Below are 27,952 nucleotides of genomic sequence, written 5' to 3' on the forward strand. Positions count from 1 at the left end.
TGACATGAGATGTGACCTGCGGCAATGGAGTGACGCGCATGAAATCGTGAAACCTGCCCACAGATCGTGAACACAACACACGGAGAGCGCGAGCGCTTGTGAGCGTGGAGACGGACAGTGAGCGCGCTCATGATGAGAACAGCCAGTCCAATTATCCGTGTGCCTCCCGTGGACACTCCCTTCTCACTTCAGTGCTTACTCAACCACGAAATCCAGCGCTGGATTCCAAGATACTGCTCGCGTGGAGATTTAAAACTGGACAGAGTCATGATCCTCCAGAAGAGAAAACGGAGGGATGCGAGTGCGTTTGGTGCCATGATTAACATCCAGTTTTTGCTTGTGTGCTCCTGAGAAGAACGGAAAGACAAGAATCCAAGTGGTCTAGCACTCAGGACAGCTGATGAGGAGCAGCAGGAAGAAGAGATCTGACAAAGTAGTAAGTGCCCAGTGTTTGTTTGCATAATTGAATTGTTTATCATGTGTTGCATAGTAAATTTGGCATGATACTTAACCCATTCGTGCCTTATGTTTGCGGGACGTCAAAATATGATCATGCTATAAATCTACTCGAAATGTAACCATACTTCGTAACCAATCAAAAGAATTAGTTATGTTCCTCCATAAAGGGTGGTATCAGTAGTAAAATCTTGATAATTATTTGTTCAAGATAAAGTTGCAAAAATCATTCTATTCTAAAAGGTGTTTTCTAAAAATAAATAATAAAATGATAAATATTAATTCAGTATCTTTGAAAGCAGATAAAGTAAAATAGTGTTGCAATACACTTGCTGCAATGGTGATGGCTATTAGATTGCATTCTGCAGGGTCTGAACCTGTAACCTTTCAGTGACCAGCTTAGATTATGTATTACAGCGCCACACCACCAACACCACTTTGACATGTTTCCAGATTTGTAGGAGGAATATTTCTGGAATCAGTTTTGCAGTACAGTACAGCCTCTGCTGCTTACACTGGGACCCATCAAAAATAACAAATAAACTCTTTAATGCAATATAAAGGATTGTCTTACAAATATCACCTTTTAGATTCAGTGTAAACCGTCAAAATATTATGCATATTGTTTTAAGATATACGCTTGGCAGTTCTGTAATAAAATGGGAATAAAAATATTTAAAAACAAACACCAAAGGGAAGTGATTTGAATGGATCTGCATGGGTTGAAATTTCTAAAATCCTCTGGAAATGAATGAAAAAGTGGACATGCTCTGCTGGAGCCCCCTGGGGCTTCAATAACTAACAGATCATTAATAAGCATTGAGGTCTGAATTATGCACAGAGGGAAAATCTGCAGCTCTAAATTAGTGCTAAAACTTGCATAACATGCCTTGCATACACACACTGCATACTGGATACTAGCGAGGAGAACATTACATCCACTATCACTGGTTTGTTAGAGAAGCTTTTCACACTTGGCTGAAACACTGCAGAAGTCAGTAGAGAAAGAAACAAATTAAAATCCTCACAGATGAAAGGCTAGTTTCACTTCTTCTGTGATGTTCTTGTATAAAAATCTAGCCTAAAGTAAACTGTAAATGCTTGTGATTAGAAGTAATCAATCGAATGTTTGAACATATTTCAGAAACACAATGTTCCCAGTGTACAAATTCAGAATACTAACAAGCTAGATCTAAGTCCATAATCTAAATCATATTCATCACTGTTTTAAAACCCTGCAGCTGTCTGTGCTTTTCATAGCTGCAATTATTTATTAATGGCTCCATGTGAATGTGTTTTCGTTCATGTACAAACACACATGGAAAAATGATATTCTAAATATCTGTAAACAAAGCAGAACTCTTTAAATTGAAATACAAATAGTTATAGAATTACTAAAGCTTCATCAGCAGTCATTTCATTAAAATTACAGCTGTCTTTTATAACCCATCTCTCTCTATCTCTCTCTCTTTTCTCGCTCTGTCTTGCCCTCTCTCTCCCTTTGTTCGCCCCAGTGGCTGCACCTGATCTTTTAGATCCTAAATCAGCCACACACAACACCAAACCCCGGCTGTCGTTCTCCTCCAAGCCCATTGTATATAACTCGGGGGATGATTGTGATACCATAACCACCGTAATGAAGTGGAAAACAGTAGTGGCGATCTTCCTGCTGGTTGTTCTGTACCTGATCATCGGAGCCACGGTGTTCAAAGCCCTGGAACAGCCCCAGGAGAGCTCACAGAAGTACCTCATTGTGCAAGAAAAAATGAACTTCCTTTCCAGGCATACCTGTGTCAACGTCTCTGAACTGGAAGACCTGGTCAAGGTACACACTCCAATTATTTACCAGTGTGCTTGAAATTAGAATTCAAAGTATCTGTTTGTATAGGTAAAAATAGCCTTCTGGATATTGATTCAAAGCATATAGTGGTTTTGTCTGCAGGATGTTGGGTGAATAGAGTAATCTTTGCCAAAATCAATAATGACAGCTCGGAAGTTGGTAGAAACGGTCTGTAATCTCATTAATTGGAGCCAGAAAACACTAATTGGACATAAATTGTTCTGTGCATGTTGTTCTGTTTCTGAAGTATGATGCAGTCTTTTTTCTTAAAAATTCTAAGATGGTTATGCCGAAATCTTAAACATTTCAGACTAATTTGATCTGTATTAATGTAATATTCATAGGCTTATAACTATATACACTTTATCTGCTTTCCAAATTGGGGTTGCTAGCAGTCGGGTCTGTTATAATTTTCTTCTAATTCAGTTTTAGTGAGTTCACTTAACACTAGTTCACCTGTGAGGAAATCAAATATGCTCTTGACATTACATCACTAATTAGCTCCGTCTTCTGAAGTCTGTGGTATTTACCTTTGTGCAAGAAGTAGAGTGAATATAAAGTGACATTGTTTTTTCTCTGCTGGAAAATGTACTAAATTATTCTAGCAGCAATTTAAAGGTCTTGGATGATTGTGTGAGCTTGGTTTCCATCGACATGGACAAATCACCAAAATGAATTAAATGTCTTATATGTGCAAAAAATAATAAACACTTGGAAGTGCTGCTTTATTCATATGTTTTTTTTTTGTGACGTACTGTAAATAAATAATTTTAATAAATAAGAAGTTCAAATTTAATTTGCAACTTGGATGGAAACAGCTAGTTTGATGTTATATTTATAGATAATATTTCTTTATACGATTTGCATACTTCTAGTACAGTTGTGGTGTGTTGTGATGAGTTAAAGTAACACCCCCCCCCCCCCCCCCCCCCCCCGGCCCTTACATTTAATTACATTCCAACAAACTGCGTTCACCAACTTCCCATCTCTTGATTATTGGTGTTATGACGCTCATGTTCACACACCTCTGAACATATGTTCATTCCTGCCAAGTTGCTTTGCTGTCAGCAGAATTGATTGTGCCGACACTTGGAAGGTGTTCACAAACAGGAAAACCTCCCCACGGAATGAATGGCCTCTCTTTGCCTCTCACTTTTGGCTGAGCTCTCTGAGCCAGCTGGGAGCAGGAAGCGTTAGGAAGCAGATGGGATACTCTCAGGGCTCTTACAGCATATCGGCTATACAGCATGTAGGCCAGGAGAACCTGCACACTCATGTGCAGATGTTTTTGACAGTGTTTATATTTCTCATTCACTGCTTAGTGAAAGTGTGGCCAGTTTCTTTCTTTTTTTTTTTGGCTACAGATTTCTAGGCTGTGAGAAGATGGCTGGAATATGGACTAGGTCAGCATGGCCAGCTCCTGATATACCCAATATAGATATAGATACTTAAAGGGCTTGAATGTGTTGCAGTAACCTAATGTGACATAAATGAAGAAATTAGAAATATTTCCTTTTTTGGCTTAGTTAGTGCTTCAGCACTGTTAGTGCTTATTAATCACCCCTAGTAAAAAGTAATACATTTAAAATACTTTTATTTTATACTATGTAAAAAATAATGTTGACTGTTTTTAATGGATTATACATTTTAATTTTAATTATTTAATAGCAACTTTATAGCTTTCAACTGTATAACTTTATTGGTTGCACTTTATTTTACAGTACTTGCACTTACATGTACTAACAATGTACTTAAAGTGTACATACCTAAGAAAGTACTGGTAATATAAGGTCACTGTTAGACTGTGTCTTGTGTTTCCCCTCCTCTTGTGCCCATATTTGGTCTTCCTATTCCTGTCCTCGTTTGTGATCATTAGTTCATTTGTCTAGAGATCGACCGATATATCGATTTACCGATATTTTTCCCGATATTTAAGCATTTTTTCATAATCGAATATCGGTTTTGTAATATCGGATTCCCCGATAAACACCGCCATCTTGTGGACGTTTTCAGAATTGCGCGCAGGATCGCAATTGCAGCGCATCTGAGGGGAGACAAGACAGCAACGGCGTGCAGGTACTTGATTTGCTGTAGTTAGTAAACTATTTAATATTACAGGCATTAATGCACAAATTAGATGTATTACATAAATGCCTGATATATAGTTTAAATGCAACTTGGCTCTAAGAAATATGATAAATAAGATACTCTGTCAAGCCCTGTCCCTATAAAGATTTGCTAAACATTCTGTAATATACTAGGTATATAGTACAGCATGTGGTGTGTCCTATGCCATGCCTCGTCTTATTCGTTTTTGTTGATAAATGTTATGTAAGAGTTTGTCATTGTCAACGTACTGTTTTATTGTTGTTGCGCTTTTTAATTAAGAATAACAATGAATCCATCTTTTGTTTTAGTCTTAAAAAGTTAAAGGTGTATAGATATAAGCAAAACAGACAATGATCTTTTCTTGTAAAATGTGACACCAAGATCGCAAATTTGAAAGTAAAAAGCGCACGAAAAAAGGAATTCCTGTTCACAAAATTTAAATCACAAATAATACAGATGAAAAAGAACGAGTTGAACGTTGAAAACTTTCGTTACCATATAACTATAAACTATGATAAAAGTTCATCAGCATGCATTGATTAATCAAATGTTGTAGCAAAAACAAAAAACAAATTGCAACCAAATTATGTGCTCGTGCGCAAAAGTGAGATCAGTGGGAAGAATGAGTCTAGAGCCCTGCATGAAAGACTGCTAATTCTAAAAACATTTTTTGTTAAGATGACTGAAAGGAGGTAAAACCAAAGTGAAGTATGGATATACTTCACGCAGTCATTTATTTACTTTATAACAGTAAATAAATATCGGTTCTGCATATCGGTTATCGGGCACATAGACATGCAAATAATTGGTATCGGTATCGGTTATAAAAAAATCAATATCGGTCGATCACTACATTTGTCCCCAGCCCTGTGTTTAATTACTCCTCACCTGTTTCTGTTCTTCCTCATTGATTTCCCTGTGTTCTTAAGCCCTGTGTTCCCCTGCCTCTGTGTCCGGTCTGATCGTCGATTCCTGATCGTCTCTATCCGTGTCTTCTGAGATCCCTGTGTTCTAAATAAAGTTGAAAATTTAAGAGTTCCTCGCCTCCGCGGTTCCCTTCCAAAGAGAGATCGTGACAGTCACTACATGGGGTAAGGTTAGGTTTAGGGGTAGGTTCAGGGTTAGTACCTAGATATTACCCAGTTATTGTAATTACATCAATAAGTAGGTTTGAAAAAACAACCCACACCCGCCCTGAACACCTCGCCACACAACCATTAACACCTCCAGCAACCCCCCTCTCCCCCACACCTACAATTCAAATTTGTGAAGATGATGTGTGCCAGGTCTTCAGAACGAACAAAAGAAGGAAAGCACCAGGCCCAGACGGTGTATCACCAGCCTGCCTAAAAACCTGTGCTGATCAGCTGGCCCCCATCTTCACACAAATCTTCAACAGATCACTGGAGCTGTGTGAAGTCCCCTCATGCTTCAAACGCTCCACCATCATCCCCGTCCCAAAGAAACCCAAAATTACTGGACTTAATGACTACAGACCTGTGGCTCTAATGTCTGTGGCCATGAAATCATTTGAAAGACTGGTTTTGGCTTATCTGAGGGACATCACTGGACCCCCTGCAGTTTGCCTGCAGAGCAAACAGGTCTGTGGATGATGCTGTCAATATGGGACTGCACTTCATCCTGCAACATCTGGACAGACCAGGGACTTATGTGAGGATCCTGTTTGTGGACTTCAGCTCCGCTTTTAACACCATCATCACGGACACCCTTCAGAATAAACTAACCCAGCTCTCCGTCCCCACCTCCGTCTGTCAGTGGATCACCAGCTTCCTGACAGACAGACAGCAGTTAGTAAAGCTTGGTAAATCCACATCCAGCACTCGTACCATCAGCACTGGAGCTCCTCAGGGCTGCGTTCTCTCCCCACTGCTCTTCTCCTTCTACACCAACGACTGCACCTCTAAAGACCCCTCTGTCAAGCTCCTGAAGTTTGCAGACGACACCACACTGATCGGCCTCATCCAGGATGGTGACGAGTCTGCTTACAGACAGGAGGTTAAGGAGCTGGCTGTCTGGTGCAGTCTTAACAACCTGGAGCTGAACACGCTCAAAACTGTGGAGATGATCGTGGACTTCAGGAGAAACCCCCCTGCACTCCCCCCACTCACCATCACGAACAGCACTGTGACTGCAGTGGAGTTATTCAGATTCCTGGGCACCACAGTTTCTCAGGACCTAAAGTGGGACAATCACATTGACTCTATTGTGAAAAAGGCCCTGCAGAGGTTGTGCTTCCTTCACCAGCTGAGGAAGTTCAACCTGCCACAGTACTTGCTGAAGCAGTTCTGCTCTGCCATCATTGAATCTGTCCTTCAATAACTGGCTGGTTCAGCTCAGCTACCAAATCTGACCTCAGAAGACTACGGAGAGTAGTCCGGACTGCTGAGCGAATCATTGGTACAATCCTCCCCACTCTCCAAGAACTGTACTTATCCAGAGTGAGGAAAAGGGCTGGTAAAATCACTCTGGATCCCTCACACTCCCTCTTTTGAACTGTTACCGTCTGGTTACATTTACATTTATGCATTTAGCAGACGCTTTTATCCAAAGCGACTTACATTGCGTTCAAGTTACAGTTTTTACATTTTATCAGCTCTTGCTTTCCCTGGGAATCGAACCCATGACCTTGGCGTTGCTAGCGCCATGCTCTACTATTTGAGCTACAGGAAAGCATGGTTGATGCTACAGAGCTCTGTGAACCAGAATGACCAGACACAGAAACAGTTTCTTCCCTCAGGCAATCCATCTCATGAACACTTGACAATAAAACGCGGAACACACAACTCTATTATTTATTCACCACATTTGTTTACTTTTTATTTATCTAATTTTTTCTTATTTCAAATTTGCACATATCAGACCTGTACACCATAATTGTCTATATTATATATTGTGTTTTTGCTGTTTTGTACATTGCCTATTTGTATATTTGTATATTATTCTTTTATTATCTGTGTCCTGTCCTGTTGCTGTCTCTCTGTTGCACTGTGGAGCTTCTGTCACTATAACAAATTCCTCGTATGTGTAAACATACTTGGCCAATAAAGCTCATTCTGATTCTGATTCTGAAGTACATAGTATGTACATGGGGAACAGGACTGTAAAATAAAGTGCTACCACTTTATTTTTTCAATGCAATTAGTTTTTTTGATATAATTTGCAAGTTTATTTTTAATGTTTGCAGTGCGATTTTAGTTATCTGGAAATTACATTTCATGATTGAAATTTTTGCAGTGCCTTTTTTTTTTTTTACTATCTGGATATTACATCTTAATTTTTAACTTTTGTCTATGCATTATCTGTGCAGTGCAGTTTTTCAATTATCTGGAAATTGTGTCAAGTGTCAGAGTTGCAACTTTATTTTTAAATTTTGCAATGTAATGTTTAAATCCTTTTCAATGTTCCATAATTTGGTTACATTCCATAACTGCAACTTTATTTTTAATCTTAGCAGTGCATTTTTTTCATTTTAAATTATTTGGACATTACATCTTATTGTTGCAAATTTACTATTGCATGTCATGCAATTTACCATTATTTGAACATTAATTTTATTGTAATTACAACTTTATTTTTATTTATTTTTTTACAATTTTCCATTATTTCAACATACATATTGTAATTGCAACTTTTTTAAATTTTGCAGTATCAATTTCTGTTATTTGGACATTATATCTCGTAATAGTGACAAGATGACCATATTACATTCTTGCCTCATGTACTGTACAACCCCCAATTCATGTGTAATAATTGAGAGAGAAATAGTGAGTGAGCTGTAAGTTTAGGACCATGGACAGCTCCACTTTTTGTCCTTCACTTAGTTTAGTTTCTAAAATATGCATACTTATGAAATGAGTACAGAACTACTACAGCAAAGCTTTGATCTTCCACTTACTTTGAGTAATTTGAGTTTACAAAGTTTTAACTTACCTAGAGGTAAAATGAGCCATGCATTCCCTAGGTTTGGACTCAATCCCAGCCACTACTAAGTCACTTTAGGTCTTCAGGAAACACAATGATCAGAGAAGGAGGAATATTGATCTCAATTACACCATGATCCTTTCTTTAAAAAAAAGGCACAGTCTGAAAACACAAGAACTACAAGAGGTATAATATTATCCCTGCTGCACAAACACAGTTGCACACTTTCGATAAGGCAGCCATTTACTATAACGGATTTGACACTGAATGAAATCACTGATCAAATTCTGTCTTAACTCCCATCTGACTTGGTAATGTGTGGCGTAAAATCCAGAGATGCTGTGGAAGACTGATAAAGAACAGATCCGTGTCTTTGTTTGAGGCTCTGAATGTAGGCAGTTGGAGCCAGTCATCCTGTTCATTCAGAGACATAAAGTCTGCTGTAGATTTAAACATGTTACAAACACTCACAGCTGGGCTTGTACTGGAAATAGCATTGTTGAATATGATTCAGCCTGGGTGAATGGAAAATATGGCTGTCACTTTCTAAATAAACATGTCTTGTATTTAAAGCAATACTTTACCTGCCAAGCATTTGTCATTATTTGCTCACCTTCATGTCATTCTGTCCCTGCAATAGTTTCTTCTTCTTTTGTGAAACATGATGGTAGGTACTAAGCAGAACGTCTCCTTTTGTGTTTCACAAAGAAACAAAATACGTCAGTATAACATGGTAAGGGAGTAAATGATGACTTTTTTATTTTTTGGGTGATCTATTGCTTAAAGTTCAAATTTTTGGAGATTATTCCTGACCAGTTTTCTCATCCACAGCAAGTGGTGATTGCTATCCGGGCCGGGGTCAATCCATCGGGTCACCCCTCCAATGAGAGCAGCATGTGGGACCTCAGCAGCTCCTTCTTCTTTGCAGGGACTGTCATCACCACTATAGGTGAGTAACAGCTGGACTCATTATGAATTCTCTGAATGATTCTTTAATTGATTAGTGACATTTTGAACTTCATTATCACGTCATTAAGGTGACAAAAGCAACTTGGGGAAAGCTGCTTGGTGAAATAAATGGAATTTAAGGGACCTTGAAAGTAAAATGAATAGACCACAAGTAGGGCTGCATAATTAAAAATATTTTCGATTCTAGTTTCTGCAATAATTAATCGTGAAATTTGTAAATTACAGCATTCCATTTAGGAATGTCAGTCAGCTTGTTTTAGAAAGAAGCCTCTTATGCTCACTAAGGCATTTATTTGGTCAAAAACACAATAAAAACAGGGCAACACTTTAGAATAGGGAACACATATTCACTATTAACTATGATTTTTCCCTCAATAAACTCCTAATTTGCTTATTAATAGTTAGTAAGGTAGTTGTTAAGTTTAGATATGGGGTAGGATTAAGGGATCTAAAATATGATCATGCAGAATAAGGCATTAATAGTGAGAATAGGTCCTAAAAATAAAGTGTTACCAAAAACAGTAATGTTGGGAAATAATCTTAAAATTCAAATTAACAGGGCTTTTTTCTATTTAAATATATTTTAAGATGTAATTTATTCCTGTGATGGCAAAGTTTTCAGTATTTTCAGGTTAGTGTCACACGATCCTTCAGAGATCACTTTAATATACTGATTTGGTGCTCAAAAACATTTCTGCTGATAATCAATGTTTCTTTGATGAATAAAAATGTTCAAAAGAACAGCATTTATTTTGAAATAGAAATCCTTTGTAACATTCTAAATGCCTTTACTGTCATTTTTATTAATTTAATGCATTCTGACTGAAAAAACAACAACATTTCTTTCTTTCAAAAAAAAAAAAAAAGATTTCTATAATAATAATTTTGGGTGAACTGCTTTAACAACCACAACCCGCATTCCGGAAATGTTGGGACGTTTTTAAATTTTAATAAAATGAAAACTAAAATAATTTCAAATCACATGACCCAATATTTTATTCACAATAGAACATAGATAACATAACAAATGTTTGAACTGAGAAATTTTTTAATTTTATGCACAAAATGCGCTCATTTCAAATTTGATGCCTGCCACAGGTCTCAAAATAGTTGGGACAGGGGCATGTTTACCATGGTGTAGCATCTCTTCTTCTTTTCAGAACAGTTTGAAGACATCTGGGCATCGAGGTTATGAGTTTCTGGAGTTTTGGTATTGGAATTTGGTCCCAGTCTTGCCTGATATAGGTTTTCAGCTGCTGAAGAGTTCGTGGTCATCTTTGACATATTTTTCATGTAATGATGTGCCAAATGTTCTCTTTAGGTGAAAGATCTAGACTGCAGGCAGGCCAATTCAGCACCAGGACTCTTCTACTACGAAGCCATGCTGTTGTAATAGCTGCAGTATGCAGTTTTGCATTGTCCTGCTGAAATACACGTCGTTTGGAGGGGAGCATATGTTGCTCTAAAACCTTTATATACATTTCAGCATTCATAGTGCCTTCCAAAACATGCAAGCTGCCCATAACGTATGCACTTGTGCATCCCCATACCATCAGAGATGCTGGCTTTTGAATTGAACGCTGATGACATGCTGTAAGGTCTCCCCGCTCTTTAGCCCGGAGGACATGGCGTCCGTGATTTCCAACAAGAATGTCAAATTTGGACTCGTCTGACCATAGAACACTTTTCCACTTTGAAACAGTCCATTTTTAATGAGCCTTGGCCCACAGGACACAACGGCGCTTCTGGACCATGTTCACATATGGCTTCCTTTTTGCATGATAGAGCTTTAGTTGGCATCTGCAGATGGCACGGCGGATTGTGTTTACCGACAGTGGTTTCTGGAAGTATTCCTGGGCCTATTTAGTAATGTCAATGACAGAATCATGCCGATGAGTAATGCAGTGTCATCTGAGGGCCCGAAGACCACGGGCATCCAACAAAGGTCTCCGGCCTTGTCCCTTACGCACAGAGATTTCTCCAGCTTCTCTGAATCTTTTGATGATATTATGCACTGTAGATGATGAGATTTGCAAAGCCTTTGCAATTTGATGTTGAGGAGCGTTGTTTTTAAAGTATTCCACAATCTTTTTACGCAGTCTTTCAAAGATTGGAGAGCCTCTGCCCATCTTTACTTCTGAGAGAGACTGCCTCTCTAAGACATCCCTTTTATAGCTAATCATGTTACAGATCTGATGTCAATTAACTTAATTAATGATGTTTTATTAACAAAGTTCGGGAGAAGCGCGTCAGATACGTAGCCTAATTAACACAGGAGGTTCGCACTCAAGTTAATCAATGCACGGATATAAATACAGCTGACATACCTCTATTCATTTGATGGATAATCAGCATTCGGTTTGCACCTTTTACCATTACATCTCAGACTCAATGCGTCCCGTCCAAACAACGAGACCTATACTGAGGATTTTTCGGCCAATCTGCCGGCCCCATGATCGGTCTTTCTCTGCCAGACACGGCCGCCGAGCTCCAGTGCTTTGCCGTGGCCGCTGCTCTCTGCTCAACGCCGAGGCTACCTCGCCTCCACTGGCGTCCCTTCTATCCTCTTATCATTCGGATGCAAATATCATCCGTGCCAACAATCCCTCCGATCGGAAAGTGGTTCGTATTTAAGCCTGAGGCAAACGCTGATTAATTCGGACGCAACATCCTCGCGTAGAGTAAACAAAGCAGATTTACACAATCTATTCTTCACCGCGCAAACCTCACTCCTAAATCCATTCCAGCTGCCAAGGCGGTCAATAGATAGAGAAAAGCTCCGAACTCGCCTCGTTCAACACCACCGCGCCCCAGTTCTCACCGCAGCAAAGTCTCACTCGCTTCCCGCTTTGGCTCAGCCTTCACCGTGGCTCTCCTGTCCGCAGCGCCGTATGCAGCCGGGCCTCTTACTTCTGTTTCCAAATGCTAGCGCAAGGCGGCTCCCGCTAGCGGCGCAGACCACCAATGTTGTCAAATAATTTTCAGGTAAAAATGCTAATGGCAGGTAATTCATTGCTAAAAGTTGTTAAAGGCCGTCGATCGCGATATCACTGGATTTTATCGTCTTTATGTTACCATGATGCAAAGTGCCTAGAATACACACTGAAATTGCTGACAAAATAGCTTAGTCGGCAACACTGCAGGCTACCTGGACATTCCAGCATGTCCTGTTAAAAGTCACAAACCGTTTTCCCGTGGGCTACAGCAGCAGAAGCAAGCACGAGGCCCACACATCTCAGTCTTTTTTTTCTCCGCTACTAATAACCCCCTTTTTTCTTTTTCAGTGGCCTCCAGCTCCCATAGCAGACACTAGTGCGAGGCTACCTCCGCTAGCAGAGCAGGCCTCTCAAATTATTCAGGACTCCATTCCTGTGGCCTAAAGTTACGGCAGGCGAAGCAAGCGCGAGGTAGTCTCCACTCGCAACAGACCCACACATCTTTCTTTTACTCCCTTTTCTCTTTTGCTTCCATCAGTTTCCCACCTCAAGCCCCAGAGGCCGATATAACACCAACAACACTGCCCGTCCCACCAAATGCTGTAGCCTCGGAGCCACCGCAAGTGGCTTACAACATCCGAGCACGGATCCCGGCAGGTGCGGGCATAGACCCCTCATCCAAGGCCATCACTAATGAGCAATTGGGTAACAGATGCATTGCAGGCCACAATAGGCCATAATAATAATACATCAAAGCCTACAGAGGACTCCAATGACCCGACAATCGTCTAATTGTCACTGTGCGATCTAATCCCCATTCGGCTAAACAATAATCTTTAATATTTGGCCATTTCTTTATGATAGAAATGCTGCAACAATCGTAAATCATTGAACGTGGATATCAAAAGTTTTTCATTGCGTTCAGCTGTTTCACTGTTATAATCTGTTCAGCTTTTCCTCTATAGGCGGCGCAATTAAACAAGGGTTCATGATCAGCCCTTTTCAATGACCGCCTTCTCTACATTATCGGCCCTTGGAGTGGCTGCTAGGAAAATTTCCAGGGTAAGAAATGCATTCTAATTGATCTATCAGCTCTGCATAAATCCCCGTTTCAAACATAAACACCTCGATTTCCTCTCGACGAATTCCCTTCGAACGCGACAACAGCCTTCCGAATATGTTTTTCTTTCAACAACTGGTGATGCCTACCCGCTCGTGCCATGAGTATTGAACTCCCGTCAAACGCGGCAAGAACTTTCCGGTTAAGCAATCTTGGCCTTTCAGTCGGCCTACCGGCGAGGCCTACCAGTCCGACACCGCGAGTGTTGATCTCCCGTCGGATGCTGGCGAGAGCCTCCCGGCCGAGCAAACCTCGCCTTTTCCACCTGACTACCAGCTAAGCTTATCCGTCCGATACCGCGAGTATTGAACTCCCGTCGAATGTGGCAAGAACCTTCCGAATATGTTTTTCTTTCAACAACCGGTGATGCCTACAAGCTCGTGCCATGAGTACTGAACTCCCGTCAAACGCTACAACAGCCTCTCGGTCAAGCAACCTTGGCCCTTTAGTCGGTCTACTAGCAAGGCTCAGCCATCTGACGCAGTGAGTATTGACCTCCCGTCGGATGCCGCCAGACAACCCCAACCTTTTCCATCCCACGGTCGGCGAGGCTTACCCGTCCGACGCCGTGAGTATTGACCTCCAGTCGGACGTTGTCGAGAGCCTCCCGACCACACAACTTTACCCTTTCGTCTTACGTTCGGCGAGGCTTACCTATCCAACGCTGCAAGTATTGATCTCCCGTCAAATGCCGGCGAGAGCCTCCCAGTCGAGCAACCTTGCTTCTCCGGCCGAATACCAGCTAAGCTTATCCATCCGATGCCACGAGTATTGAACTCCTGCCGAATGCGTCAAGAACCTTCTGAAGGTGTTTTTCTTTAAACTACCGGCGAGGCTTATCTGTCCGACACTGTGAGTATTGACCTCCCGTCGGATGCTGGCGAGAGCCTCCCGGTCGAGCAAACCTGTCTGGCGCCTCGAGTATCGAACCCCCGTCGAGCGCGTCAACAGCCGTCCGGTCAAGCAATTTTGGCTTTTCAGTCTGCCTACCGGCGAGGCTTACCCATCCGATGCAGCGAGTATTGACCTCCAACCGGATGTCGGCGAGAGCCTCCCGACCGCATAACTTTGCCCTTCCGTCCTTCGCTTGGCGATGCATTTCCGATCGACGCCGCGAGTCTTGATCTCCCGTCGAATGCAACAAGAGCCTTCAGAATACGTTTCTCTTTCAACTACCGGTGATTCTTACCCGCTCGTGCCTCGAGTATCGAACCACTGTTGAACGCTACAGCAGCCATCCGGTCAAGCAATCTTGCCTTTCAGTCTGCTACCGGCGAGGCTTAACCATCCGTTGCAGCGAGTATTGATCTCCCATCGGATGCCGGAAGAGCCTCCCGGCCAGACAGACCTTACCTTTTCCATCCTACGGCCGGCGAGGCTTACCCATCCAACGCAAGAGCCTCCCGATAGGACCCACTCGTCCGACGTCCGGAGTGTTGATCTCCAGTCGGAGGCTTCGTGGGCCCTCTCGGTCAGCTACCCGCCCTCTGTCCTCTGATTAACAGGGGCTAATGGCCAGCAGGGCCCGAATGCCGACTCCGTGAGCTAAAGGAAGGGCTCCCCAGGACAGCACGCCAGCTACGCATTACTATACTCGCCAAATACACATTACCTTACTCGTGCTAAATATATGTAAGTGTGAACTCGTGAAATTGCTAGATGTTCCCCCAGCTGAATCTTTTCAAAATTTCTTGCTTTTTCAGCCCTTAATTGTTGCCCCCGTGCCAACTTTTTTGAGACCTGTAGCAGGCATCAAATTTGAAATGAGATCATTTAGTGGATAAAAGTGTATAATTTCTCCATTTAAACATTTGTTATGTCCTCTATGTTCTATTGTGAGTGAAATATTGGCTCATTTGATTTGAAAGTCTTTTAGTTTTAATTTTATTCAAATAAAATAAAAACTTCCCAACATTTCTGGAATTAGGGTTGTAAAATGGGTTGTTTACATTTTCATATAAATCCTATCTATTGTAATAATTACAGTTAAAATATAAAATGTAATAATCAACTAGGATATAATGTTTGTCATAATAGTATAGCAGCTCTGACTTATTTATGGTCATGTAGTGTTATTAATCTACACACGCAACATATTATAGATTAATTTCTCAGTAAATAATCAGCAGCAGCATTTTTCATTTTGACTTCATCACTAAGGATGTGTAGTAAATTGTGTTAACATTATTTAATAAGCTTGATTAATGAACCTTAACTAATCCGTTGGACAGCTTTGACCGTTCTTGAATACATATGTACAACACTTTGAAACCTGCTGGAACGGAGCCAAGTAGTGGATTAAAGAGCAAGCCTCCCTTCATCAATCCCCCAGTGTCCGTCTTAGGTTGTGAAGTGTAAAGTGCAATTAATGAACTGAGCGGGTCTGATAGCTTGACCTTTTAAACGCCGATGACAGAGACCAAGGTCTTGGAGCTGCCTCCCATTAAGATCTCCAAGTTTCGTATAAATGTTCAAAAGTCTGGTGTCACTAAGATTTGTTTTGTTTACAGAAATTAATTATTTTATTCAGCAAGGATGCAATTAATTTATCACAAGCGACAGTAAGTCTTACATTGTTACAGTCCTTTTGAACTTTCTTGAAAAACAAATGTTACGGTTTCCACTAAAATATTAAGAAGCACAGCTGTTTTTTAACTGATAATAATACGAAATGTTTCTTGCACATCAAATCAGCACATTATAATGATTTGTAAAGGATCATTAAAGTGACGCTCAAGGCTTAAGTAATGACTGCTGTTAAAATGACAGCTGTTGTTTTGAGTTATTTTCTTTTCTTAATGTTCTTTGTATTATTTATTTTGTTCAAATCAACTTCATCCATCATCTTTTATTTGTGTTTGTATCACCCAGGGTAGTCATTCACAGGCTTGGCCTTCAAAGCTCTAACTGTTCATTTGTTCGCCAAATAATCCTTCTTTTTGTCACCTACATGATGGCAAAATGGCATTTATTGTCATTTGAATGAAGACCTGTCAACTCCCCCTGTCCACCCCATCAGCAAAGACGCATACTCACACAAGCACACATACTTTGCAGTGTCCTTATGCGGTCATCTGTTGGTGAGGGCATCGCATTCAGTAATACTCAGACACATGAGTGCCGAGCATTTGCCAATGTCGCAGCCCTCACAAGACACACTTATGTGCTCATTAAGATCATTCAGACACTGTTGTTACATCAGGTTTGCGTCAGTCATCCAGTAAGTAGTGCTGCTTCACTAATGAGGGTGGCATGACATTTTTTTTTCTCCTTGTGTCAAACTGACTTGTTTTGTGCTCAAAGTCAGCACATGACGTTCATTTCTCACCAAATTGGACTGCGATATCTGGCAGTTTATCGCTGAGAGCAGATATTATCCTGCTTTTTTAACTCATAATTTCAGTCATTTAGGTGTTATGATTCGTGAATTTGCTCATGGTGTTTTTATACAGGTGTTGCTGGTTGGTTTAGGTTAGGGATTCTTAACTCCTTTTTTTTTTTTGAGTACTTTACATTTTGAGAACTTTATTTTTGTACCTTAATGTACTTTTATTTATCATTATAATTCAAAAAAAGCTGAATTTATTAAAGTAGTCAGAGGCAGTCAAATATGACTTCACGCCCTCAGTTAACAAATATATATTTTGATAAACATTTTCATTATGTTTTTATATTTTTAAATGCGATTGTTTACAAATTTGGGTAACCGAGGAAGACTGCACCTTTGACAGTATAAACTATCATAGTATGAATCTACTTTATATCTGTCCTTTTGCATAAGGAATACATTTATTGAAAAATAGAAAATATTTGTAGTCCTACCATTCCTTTAAGGGCTTAAAAAAAGGCTTTTTTTCTTCAGGGTTATTGAAGCCAGTAGTTCAGATTCGTACTTGATTTTCCATCTCTCTCTGTTTTTTAGCAATTTTTTTACATTTCCAAAAAACAAAACAAAAAAATCATGCTATGTCTAATAAATTATATAAGTATATTTGAGTTTGCAAGACATAAAAACACATACACTACCATTCAGAAGTGTGGGGCTTGCAAAATTTTTTTTTTTAATTCAATTGTTTTGATGAATGCTTTTTTAATAATAAATGCGTAAAATGCAATTAAAAAAAATACATTAGAATGTTACTGTCACGTTACACTGCTGGAGGAAGTACACGGGAGATGCGGACAAAAATTAGCAGTCTTTAATCAAGGAAACTCAGGGGATAATCCACAATGGAAGCTGCACAAACACACGTAGCAAACAAGTAGACCCGACAAACATGAACTGAATGGACTGGGGCTTATGAACAGAAGACAATCAGGGAAGAACGAGACACACCTGGAAATTAACACAATCAACAGGACACAGAAACTGGGTCACGGAGCACATGGGGAGCAAAAACACAACAAAAACAGTGCGTGACAGTTACAGAGGAGTCCTATTTATTTTTAAACGCCGTTTTTCTGAACTTTCTAAAGAATCTTGAAAAAGAAACACTTCCACTCTTTTCACATTTCAATATGTAGCACATTTTCAATATCACATGAAGATGTAGAAATGTTTCTTGAGCACTAAATCAAGTGATTAAAAAAATCAGCTTTGCCATCATTTATTTTAAACTGTAATAATATTTCACAATATAAATTCTGTCCAAAACAAAAAGAATGTTAATGACCCGTATGTGATCAACAAATGTAGGACTAAGTGACAACAGACCAACTGTTGTGTATTCAGCATAAACTTGAGTCGAGGGTTGAGGATGCTGACTCATGGGATGTTGAACCACACATAGTCACACTGTTTGCTTGTATGCGGCTTCAGTGGTTCGCTTTTACGTGCACAACTTAATAAATGAGACACATCGGTTAAGCAGGGAGATTAAGAGCATAGTCCATTTTTCTTTGAAGCTTATGTTTTAATCATCGATTTCTCTTACTGTGCAAGACACATAGGCATAAAAATATTAGATATGACACAATCACTGCTGGTTTATTTTTGGAAAACTTTAATCAGGCAGAGCAGCTATTTCATTTAAATCAATTGGGGTGCAAAAATTTTTTGCAGACCAGCTGCCACTTTGGGTTCTTATCTAGAGTCTCTAACATATTATCAGTTATGACATGTTGTTTGTTTCTATTTAAGATCAGGAAATTAGATTTTATCTGAACAATGATGAGTTTGCTCACAGTGTTGTTTGTATCAGGAGAAAATAGAAATACTGAAGCCATTAACACACATTATAAATTTTTACTGTTGAGAAACTTGCATCCTTATATTTAATCTGCCGGAATAAGTATGATATTTTTATCCAGCCATGAACATGTGGATATTTTTTCCAAGAAACTATGTGTAAAGACATTACAGTTATTCGTCTCTATTGCGGCAGATGTAATTAAGTTTGTCTCACAGAGAGCCAATTTTTATGGCTCTTTCAAGGTTTTTTGATTTAATTAGATTTCAAAGAGGACAGATTGCATGAGGAGTGATTGAGCCCAGTTAATGAGCTTCAAGGAAAATGGAGACATAATTGGATGGAGGCTCTTGCGGAAATGCCCCCCACTGCTCGCTTCACTCAGGGTGGTTCTGTCCAGTGGCTTAGCTTTTTGCTCTTGTAATTGCTTAAAATCCTGCTGTGGTACAACTACTGGGATTCTCACCATTTCTGACTCTCCCATTGTAAAACTTTCTCACAAAACCATCAAGTCACCTTTATTTCTATATCGCTTTATACAAGCGCAATCAGTTCTGGAAACTCAACTATGGAGACAGATTCTGCTATAAAACAGATCTAAAAAACATTATTTTACTCAAGTCAGTTCTGTGTTGGTTCAGTTCAGAGGCTGAAATTCATCCCAATTACGTTCCATTCATCGCGTTCCTGTAATGATTTTATCTGCTTTGCTCTTGTGCTATAGCTAAATTTAGGTGTTGAATAGTCTTCACTGGGAGATTCTCCATGTAGGCAGGATAATACAGCCCTAATGCACGCTAAATTAAATAAAGATTTTTGAATGCACTAGGGGAGTGTGATTTAAACATTATGTGCTATTTGGCATAAAATGTGCTGAATCATCTTTTTGATGAGCTTTTGAAGCAATGAAATGTTTCAGAAAGCACAGTATTACCAGTTTGTTTTGGCAGATTATACCCACACATTAGGCCTGGGATCATTATAGTCTTCCTGACAGAGTGACTTCTGTTTCTGTTTCAGGCTTTGGAAACGTCTCTCCACACACTGAAGGAGGCAGGATCTTTTGCATTATCTACGCCCTGCTTGGGATCCCACTCTTCGGGTTCCTGTTGGCTGGAGTGGGCGATCAGCTGGGAACCATATTTGGCAAAGGAATAGCCAAAGTGGAAAAGATGTTTGTGGTGAGTGTTTCATTCAATTGAGCTAAAATCATTGCTTACAGGACATTCATAATTAATGCATGTTATAATCTACAATTTAAATCCTTGTCATACATTTATATAAAATATCAGAAATTTGTTGACCTGCACAGTATAAATAGCTATTCAAGTTAAAACAATAGCGTAGACCAGTTCTGTGAAATATTTATAAAAATGTAATGTGAATTTACCTCTGTGGCAAATCAAAAGATTACATCTAAAAGCAATATTATTAATATATTATTAATTTAGAAAAACAGGCTGTGCACCTCAAGTCCCTTTAATCAGAAATGTACTATGTTGTCTTCACTCAATAAATCTCCTGTGGCTCTAAAATAATGATTGTTTTGCAGAAAGGCTTGCTGACTAATGTTAACCTTGTTCTGTGGTGCTGTCACATTTGATGATTCAATGTAATCACTTGAGTGCCTCTGACGGCCATCTTTTTTACACTCGTTGCACATACACACTTTTATTATCTGCTGAGCTGTTGTGTTTCTGCGCAGGAACAATTTGGAATGTTGACGTGTGCAATGAAGAGCGCAATACAGTATCTGTCAATGCAGCATAGTGTATTATTTATTGCTGGTGCACTCATTCTTTCGTATAACACATAGAAAACAATTTCTTGAAGGCTGAAAGAAAAATCCATCTCTTTTCAGGACAAGTGTTTATTTTTCAAACTCTACTGAACTGAGTGCAGCTTTCTGTCCTGTGTTGATACATTTCCATTTTATGGTCTTTAGTTATATCATGATTGATCGTTTATGCTAATGGTTGGTTGCAGCATTTGTTTGGACAACACGTTCTCACTCTCGACTCGTCACATGTTGAAGTTAGGTCAGGACCACTTGGCGTCGCTTTTTGACTCTCAAGGTACCCCTTTCGTGTAATTTTTCGACTTGCAGAGTCCACCGTTGTTTTCAGTAGTTTGTCTTAGTTTAATGGTTTGCATGCATTTATAAAAAATAGAAATAATTTTATTTAAATGTATACTTTAATTGGAGCACCTAACCCCACCCCTACCCTAAACCTACCCACTTCTGAACAATATATAACACGTAACAGGCAAATATAAGTGCAGTCACAGGTATTTATTGCAAAAACTGACCATAAACAAACAGTATAAAAAGCATTACAAACAAGTGTTGCATTCCAAGTCTTCTGAAGCCATACGAAGTCTTTATGCAAAGAAGAGAGTAAGACATAAGGTTTTAATCTCTGAAAATGATCCTGCTCCCTTAACTCGCTCACATCTCATTCAATCAAAAGCATTCTCCCATCCCGTAGCATGATGCAATCGGTCACGAGACACACAAGAGCCAATAGCATTTCACAAGCAAGGCTGACGTAAGGCTTCTTCTGGCGGCATTTTTTGAATTTGCGCACAGAGAGACTGCAGTGCACACAGGAAGAGCTTTATGGCGGACGGAGAGAGATGGTCCTTGTGGTGGCTTTTGCTGGTGCTGTGAGGAATCAATCTCAATGTCTTGGGGTTTTGATGCCAGAAGAGACTTTATTATCATTTAGACAATAAGGCCGAGACAACTCTGCAGAGCAAATCTCCAGAATCTTTTTCTGCATTCTCTTTTATATAGTCTTTTTCTCTAGGCGTGTTCAATACATTGTATACATGTTTGTCATGGGACCACGATGCAGTCAGGAGGCTTCAATTTTATGTTTTATGCAGCATAAATGGCTACCCACTGCTCCGGGTGTGTGTTCACGGTGTGTGTGTGTTCACTGCTGTGTGTGCACTTTGGATGGGATAAATGCAGAGCACGAATTCCGAGTATGGGTCACCATACTTGGCCATATGTCACATCACTTTCACTTTACGTGCTCATAAATGTGTAAATAATGTAATAAAAATATAACTGCTGTGATTGAAAAATCACACCCTAACATATATGCAATAATGGCAATATTATTACCCAAAATATAATTTAATCATGACAATAAAATTACCAGTACCTTTCGTGTATTGATGCCAAGGGTTTCTTATTTAAGGACCCTGCAAGTCGAAAAATGCGCACAGTGGTCCTTCTGACCAAGCTTCAATATGTGACGAGTTGGGAGTGAGAACGTGTTGGTTTGGACAAAACCGTGTAGTGCAGCATGATTTCACAGTTTTCTTTGTACATTTTTATGATCTATATTTTGGTCCTATTCCTATTTTTGCACATTTTAAATGTTTATATCTGCTGGAGTACGCTATATAAGGTTTCTCAAAGTTAACACACAATGACTAAAGCCCATAAAACACTATAATTTTAATTTCATATGGTTTTTAAACTAGTTATAGGCTAATACCTAAGCCAGGAGGATTATTCATCCTCCAGTATATTTGGCCATTTTCAGGCAATTTGGCAATAACTGTGACTGCTTGATAGTGTGCTTGAAGTGTGAACATGCATAAATATTGTGCAAAAAAAAAGTTAATTTATTTTTAATTTGAAGTTAATTTTATCTCCTCTGTTTTTCCTCAGAAATGGAACGTGAGCCAAACTAAAATCCGTGTGACATCCACGGTCCTGTTCATCCTGTTTGGGTGCCTGCTGTTTGTGGCCCTCCCAGCCCTCATCTTCCAACACATTGAAGGCTGGAGCACTCTGGAGTCCATCTACTTTGTTGTCATCACTTTAACCACTATTGGATTTGGAGACTTTGTGGCAGGTGAATGAAGTCACTACTTTGCTCCTTCAGTCTTCATTTCAAGGTCTTGCGTTTGTTTTTGAAAGCAAATAAATGCCCAGAAAAACAACTCAAGCTGAAGTAGTCAAGTTTAGTCATGAGGTCAGTGGGTTGATGTGGGTTTACTTTTCTCATTCAGGAGGCTCTGAGATTGAGTATCTGGACTATTATAAGCCCATCGTGTGGTTCTGGATCCTGGTGGGTCTTGCCTACTTCGCTGCAGTTCTCAGTATGATTGGAGACTGGCTTCGAGTCATCTCCAAGAAGACCAAAGAGGAGGTATGTGCTTGCTGATATGGTTTAAGGCAATGCCGGGTCGAGAACTGCACTTCTCTTCCACGGTTGAGCAAAAATCAGAATTTCAGAAATGGCTCCGTCTCAAACCATGAGTGTGAATTAAACTGGCCATAAACCACAGGAGATTGAATTACAATATAAATTGGAAAAGGAATTTACTGGATTGCACTTCAAAGACATTCAACACAATCACACGACAGGGGAGTTTTATTTGTCCAGCATAACAAAATGGTTGTGTTGGGAACTACATAAAAAACTAAATCTGATCATTTGACATGTAGGCCTATTACATGTTAAAACTGATTATATATTTACCCATTTTATCCTCAGAAATCACCCCAAAAAAATCTATTTATTTCAGGTATGGTATCAATTTAAGCAATATAGACAGCACTTGGTTATAAAAGAAATTAAATGGTTTTTCCATGATAAATGAAAGTGAATATTTTGAATATAATCAAATCTTTAAAAAACTGTGATTAATATAATTTATACAATATAATTTTATACTTTCATAAATACTTTAATACTTTTAGAGACAATATACTTACTTTATACTTTAAATATGTCAAGGATGCATTAAAAAGTGACATTATAATGTTATACATGTTATATTGTATAAAAGAAATAAATACTGTAGTTTTGAAAGTTCTAATAATCAAAGAATCCTGAAAATTGGTATCAGTTTCCACAAACATGTTAAACAGTACAGCTGTTTTCAACATTAATATCTAATAAATGCTGTCTTGGAGAACATAAGAGACAATCAATCATTTAATCAATCAATCAATAAATTAAAATAAATCCTTACTCCAAAATGTTGGTAGTTTCATAGTAATTTATTATGTAATTTTGAAACTACAGTTACAGCAGTTATCCTTTTAATTTCTTTCATTTCATTTCCATTTTCATCTCTGATTTGAATTACAATTATGCATTTTGTCTGCAACCTAAATTCAAATTCGGGAATTAAATATGTAAATTTAGGGCATTCTCAATTCAAACATAAATACTGATGCATGAATGTTTGCCAAGAAGTTACCTCAATAAAATACTGTACTATTAATTTAATATGTATTGAGCTGTATTTCTAAACAATATAAAAGCATTTGACTTTTATTGGTTATTTTGGATTTCTGTCAAATTTATGAGGCAACCCCATTGTATATGATTTATAAGGCCTGTATAAAATGTTCCAGGTCTTGTCAGAGAGTTCATTATGTGTTATTGTGGCTTTGTTTGCTATGTAAGTTCCAAGGTGCCAGGAGCCAATCACTGCTCAGCACTGTGTTTAGCTTTCATTTACTCCAGTGTATGAAGTGAATGGGCTTCAGCCTGGAGAATTATGTGCTTGGATTAGCTGCAACAGAAGCATTGCTCTGTCTGAAACACATAATGAGACATCTTCTCCGGACCTCTTGTGCTTTTCTGATGAGATCATAAAAGTGCAATTTTCTGACATTTTATTCCAGTATGACAAAAGACATAATTAGCGTTATGTTTAGGAGTTGTGATTTGTCTCTTACAAGAACATGCAAGGAAAGTCTTTCTGAAAAAGGAGATTGTAGGCCTCAGTATTATGCATCTCTGTACGAAGCAGCAGAATACTGTAAATCTGAACCTGAAAATGTCTTATACTGAAGTCCATTATCACATCTCACCAGAAATAGAGGAGAAGGAAGTGGAGTGCAGGATTTATGTGAATGAAAGGTCTGAATAAGCCAGTTCTGCTACCTGATTCTCATCCATAATACATCTCTTAAAGGTGCTGTGTAGTACACTCTCTTATTTTCTTCGACATCAGGAATAAACTTCTCAAATTAGGACTTTTCAAGAGTCCTGTAGGGAGCCAACTTACCATTTTATGACCTCATTAGAGAGGAAACCAAAGGTTCCTTGTTTACATTTATGAGATTTTCTCATTAGTTTTACTCATTTATTCATTTTTTTCCTGTTTTGAGAGGCATTGTTTCATAGTCCATCCATGCAAGTTGTCTTGATATCACAGCTCATAGTGAACTATTTCTTCCTGAGTAAATTATACTGGTAGTTATAATATATTTTAAGAGGCTTCCTGGTAGTAGTGAATCAGGAAAATGTTAAGCACACAGCTGAGAACATTAAAGAGATCATTTCTGTACGTTTTAGAGGTTTGGTATGTAGGTATGAACTTTACTGGTCCTAAAATCGGGGTGCATTTGCAGATAGACGATTACACTGCACTGTGCAAAACATATATTTACTACTATTTAAATGTTTGAAAATGTTTTTGAAAAGGATGAACACTTTTATTTATCTAGGATGCTTTAAATTGATCCAAAATACTGTAAAAAAGACATATAATGGCTATTTCTAGGATTAAAAATGCTGTATTTATTCAAACTCTTGGTTCAGCAAAAAAAAAAAAAAAAATGCAGCTTATGCATTCAAGCATCTCAGCGATTCCCAGAGTTCAGCATTTCCAAAATGTGTTTGTGTTTGGGCATTTTTAAAACAAAAATTTGTCTTGGTGTACAGCGATCTGCTAATGCAAATGTACTAAATACTTCAGTGACTGAAAAACACACAGCACTGCTGTTTCCACACTTTATTAGGCAGAACAATCATTTTCTAGAATGATAATAATAATAAAGGGGTCTCGTACTAAATGAGCACATTAGAATGATTTCTTAAGGATTATATAACAGGTTTCCTTGTAGATTGTCTTGACTTGGCTTGACTAATGGCTGGAACCTCAGCCATCACAGCTAATAGATTTAATTCCACATCCATCCATCCATCCAACTTAATACTATACATTACAATTGATACAAAATTTGGAAAGAATAAGCAAACATTATGACAATTTACACAATATGCCAAACTATTGTACAGTCTTGGCCAAAAATATCCGCACCCTTGCAAATCTGTCAGAAAATGCATCACTTCTCTCAGAAAATTGTTCCAATTACAAATGTTTTCGTATTCACATGCTTATTGTTTTTGTTTGCACTGCAACAACAGAAACAAACAGAGAAGAAAAATCTAACTTCACACAGAACTCAAAAATGGACTGGACAAAATTATTGGCACCTTGTCAAAATGTTAAGAAATAATTGCTTTTCAAGCATGTGATGCTCCTGTAATTTGTATTTATACACACCTGTGGCAAGTAACAGTTGTGGGCAATATAGTAATCACACTTGCAATCAGTTAAAATGGAGAAAAGTTGACTCAACCTTTGTGTTGTGTGTCACACTGAGCATGGAGAAAAGAAAGAAGTGTAAAGAGTTGTCTGTGGATTTGAGAGAAATTGTGGAAAAACATAGACAATCTCAAGGCTACAAGTCCATCTCCAGAGATCTTAATGTGTCCACTGTGCTCAATATCATCAAGAGGTTTACAGTCCATGGCACTGTAGCTAACCTCCCTGGACGTGGACGGAAGAGCAAAATTAATGAAACATTACAACAAAGGATTTTTTTTTTCGAATGGATAAAGCACCCTGATTAACTTCCAAACTAATTCAAGCTGATCTGCAGACACAGGGTACAACAGTGTCAGCTCGTACTATCCGTCGCCATCTGAATGAAAAGGGACGCTATGGAAGGAGACCCAGGAGGACACCACTGCTGACACAAAGGCATAAAAAAGAAAGACTGGAGTTTGAAAAACTTATGTGACAAAACCACAATCCTTTTGGGAGAACGTACTGCGGACAGATGAGACAAAATTAGAGCTTTTTGGTAAAGGACATCATGGCACTGTTTACAGAAACAGAAATGAGGCCTTCAAAGAAAATAACACAGTCCCTACAGTCAAACATGGTGGAGGTTCAAAGATGTTTTGGGGTTGCTTTGCTGCTTCTGGCACTGGATGCCTTGACAGTGTGAACGGTATCATGAAATCTGATGATTACCAAAGAATTTTGGAGCGCAATGTAGTGGCCAGTGCCAGAAAGCCTCATCTTCACCAGAGGTCATGGGTCTTCCAGCAGGACAATGACCCCAAACTTCAAAAAGCACTCAGAAATGGTTACAAACAAAGCACTGGAGAGTTCTGAAATGGCCAGCAATGAGTCCAGATCTGAATCTCATAGAACACCTGTGGAGAGATCTCAAAACAGCAGTTGGGAGAAGGCATCCTTCAAATCTGAATGACCTGGAGCAGTTTGCAAAAGAAGAGTGGTCCAAACTTCCAGTAGAGAGGTGAAAGAAACTCATTCATGGTTACAGGAAGCGATTGATTACAAACAATTAAAATAAACATGTGAGTACCAAAACATTTGCAACTGCAACAATTTTCTGAGAGAAGGGTTGCATTTTCTAACAGATTTTTTGGCCATGACTGTATATGCATTTTGTGAACTTTAGTAAAAGCCAGAGACAGTCTAAAAGGAACTGACACACTTAAGTTGCACATGATAAGTCCATTAATAGCTATGTATTGGTATGAGGGGGTCCTAAACATCCATAGCATGTCTGCACATGGTGGATGAACTGTACAGTCTCATAGCAGTAGGCCTGAATTTCTTTCTAAAACACTCCCAGTAGCATTGAGGCAGAATCAGCCCACATGCTTCTCGTTCCCTCGAGCTGAAACATTTTCACAGAAAACAGGTTTTTGAGGGTCTGATTTGCACCTCTTAAATGCTTCTAAACACATGTGACACTCGACTGCGTTTGGTCCCACTGAACATTCCTTCTGTTCCAGGTGGGAGAGTTCCGCGCTCACGCCGCAGAATGGACGGCTAATGTGTCAGCGGAGTTCAAAGAGACACGCCGCCGCCTGAGCGTGGACATTTACGACAAGTTTCAGCGAGCAGCATACATCAAGCGCAAGCTGTCATCAGAGCTAGGCCAAAATCCAGGTCAGGACATGATGCCATGCAAGAGGACCCTATCTGTAAACTTCACGGATGAACTTGAGAAAGAAGGTCTCCCTACCTTGACAAAAAATGGCAGCCTATACTTAAACGATCTAACTCCGGACTGCCCAGATTACGGCGAGATCTCCATCATTGAACATCTCAAATAAAGCTCAAGCTTCTTCTGCACATACAAAAACAGGAAGATGCATTTGTGTCTACAACTATGTTTGTTCACAAAGCTCTATCAGAAGCATTCATATCTTTCTTGGATGTATACTGGAATCAGTGAGCGGGTGACTTTATGCCTTGTTCCAGTCAAATGAATCTTGTCTATACATTTTGTAGGATAACA

At 39.1% G+C, this 27,952-nt stretch overlaps 1 protein-coding gene across 1 annotated transcript; it reads left to right on the plus strand.

Moving 5' to 3' along the window:
• Nucleotides 1-400: 400 nt before the first annotated feature.
• Nucleotides 401-27,767, plus strand: LOC306886451 (potassium channel subfamily K member 2-like; the record flags this gene model as incomplete). Its single annotated transcript, XM_079443559.1, has 7 exons — nt 401-440; nt 1,971-2,281; nt 9,179-9,296; nt 19,582-19,742; nt 22,250-22,436; nt 22,594-22,733; nt 27,444-27,767. 7 exons carry the CDS (start codon nt 401-403, stop codon nt 27,765-27,767), a joined length of 1,281 nt encoding a protein of 426 aa, XP_079299685.1.
• Between the last annotated feature and the right edge of the window lie 185 nt (nt 27,768-27,952).

This window comes from Barbus barbus (assembly GCF_936440315.1).
Source record: "Barbus barbus genome assembly, chromosome: 20".
NCBI lineage: Eukaryota > Metazoa > Chordata > Actinopteri > Cypriniformes > Cyprinidae > Barbus > Barbus barbus.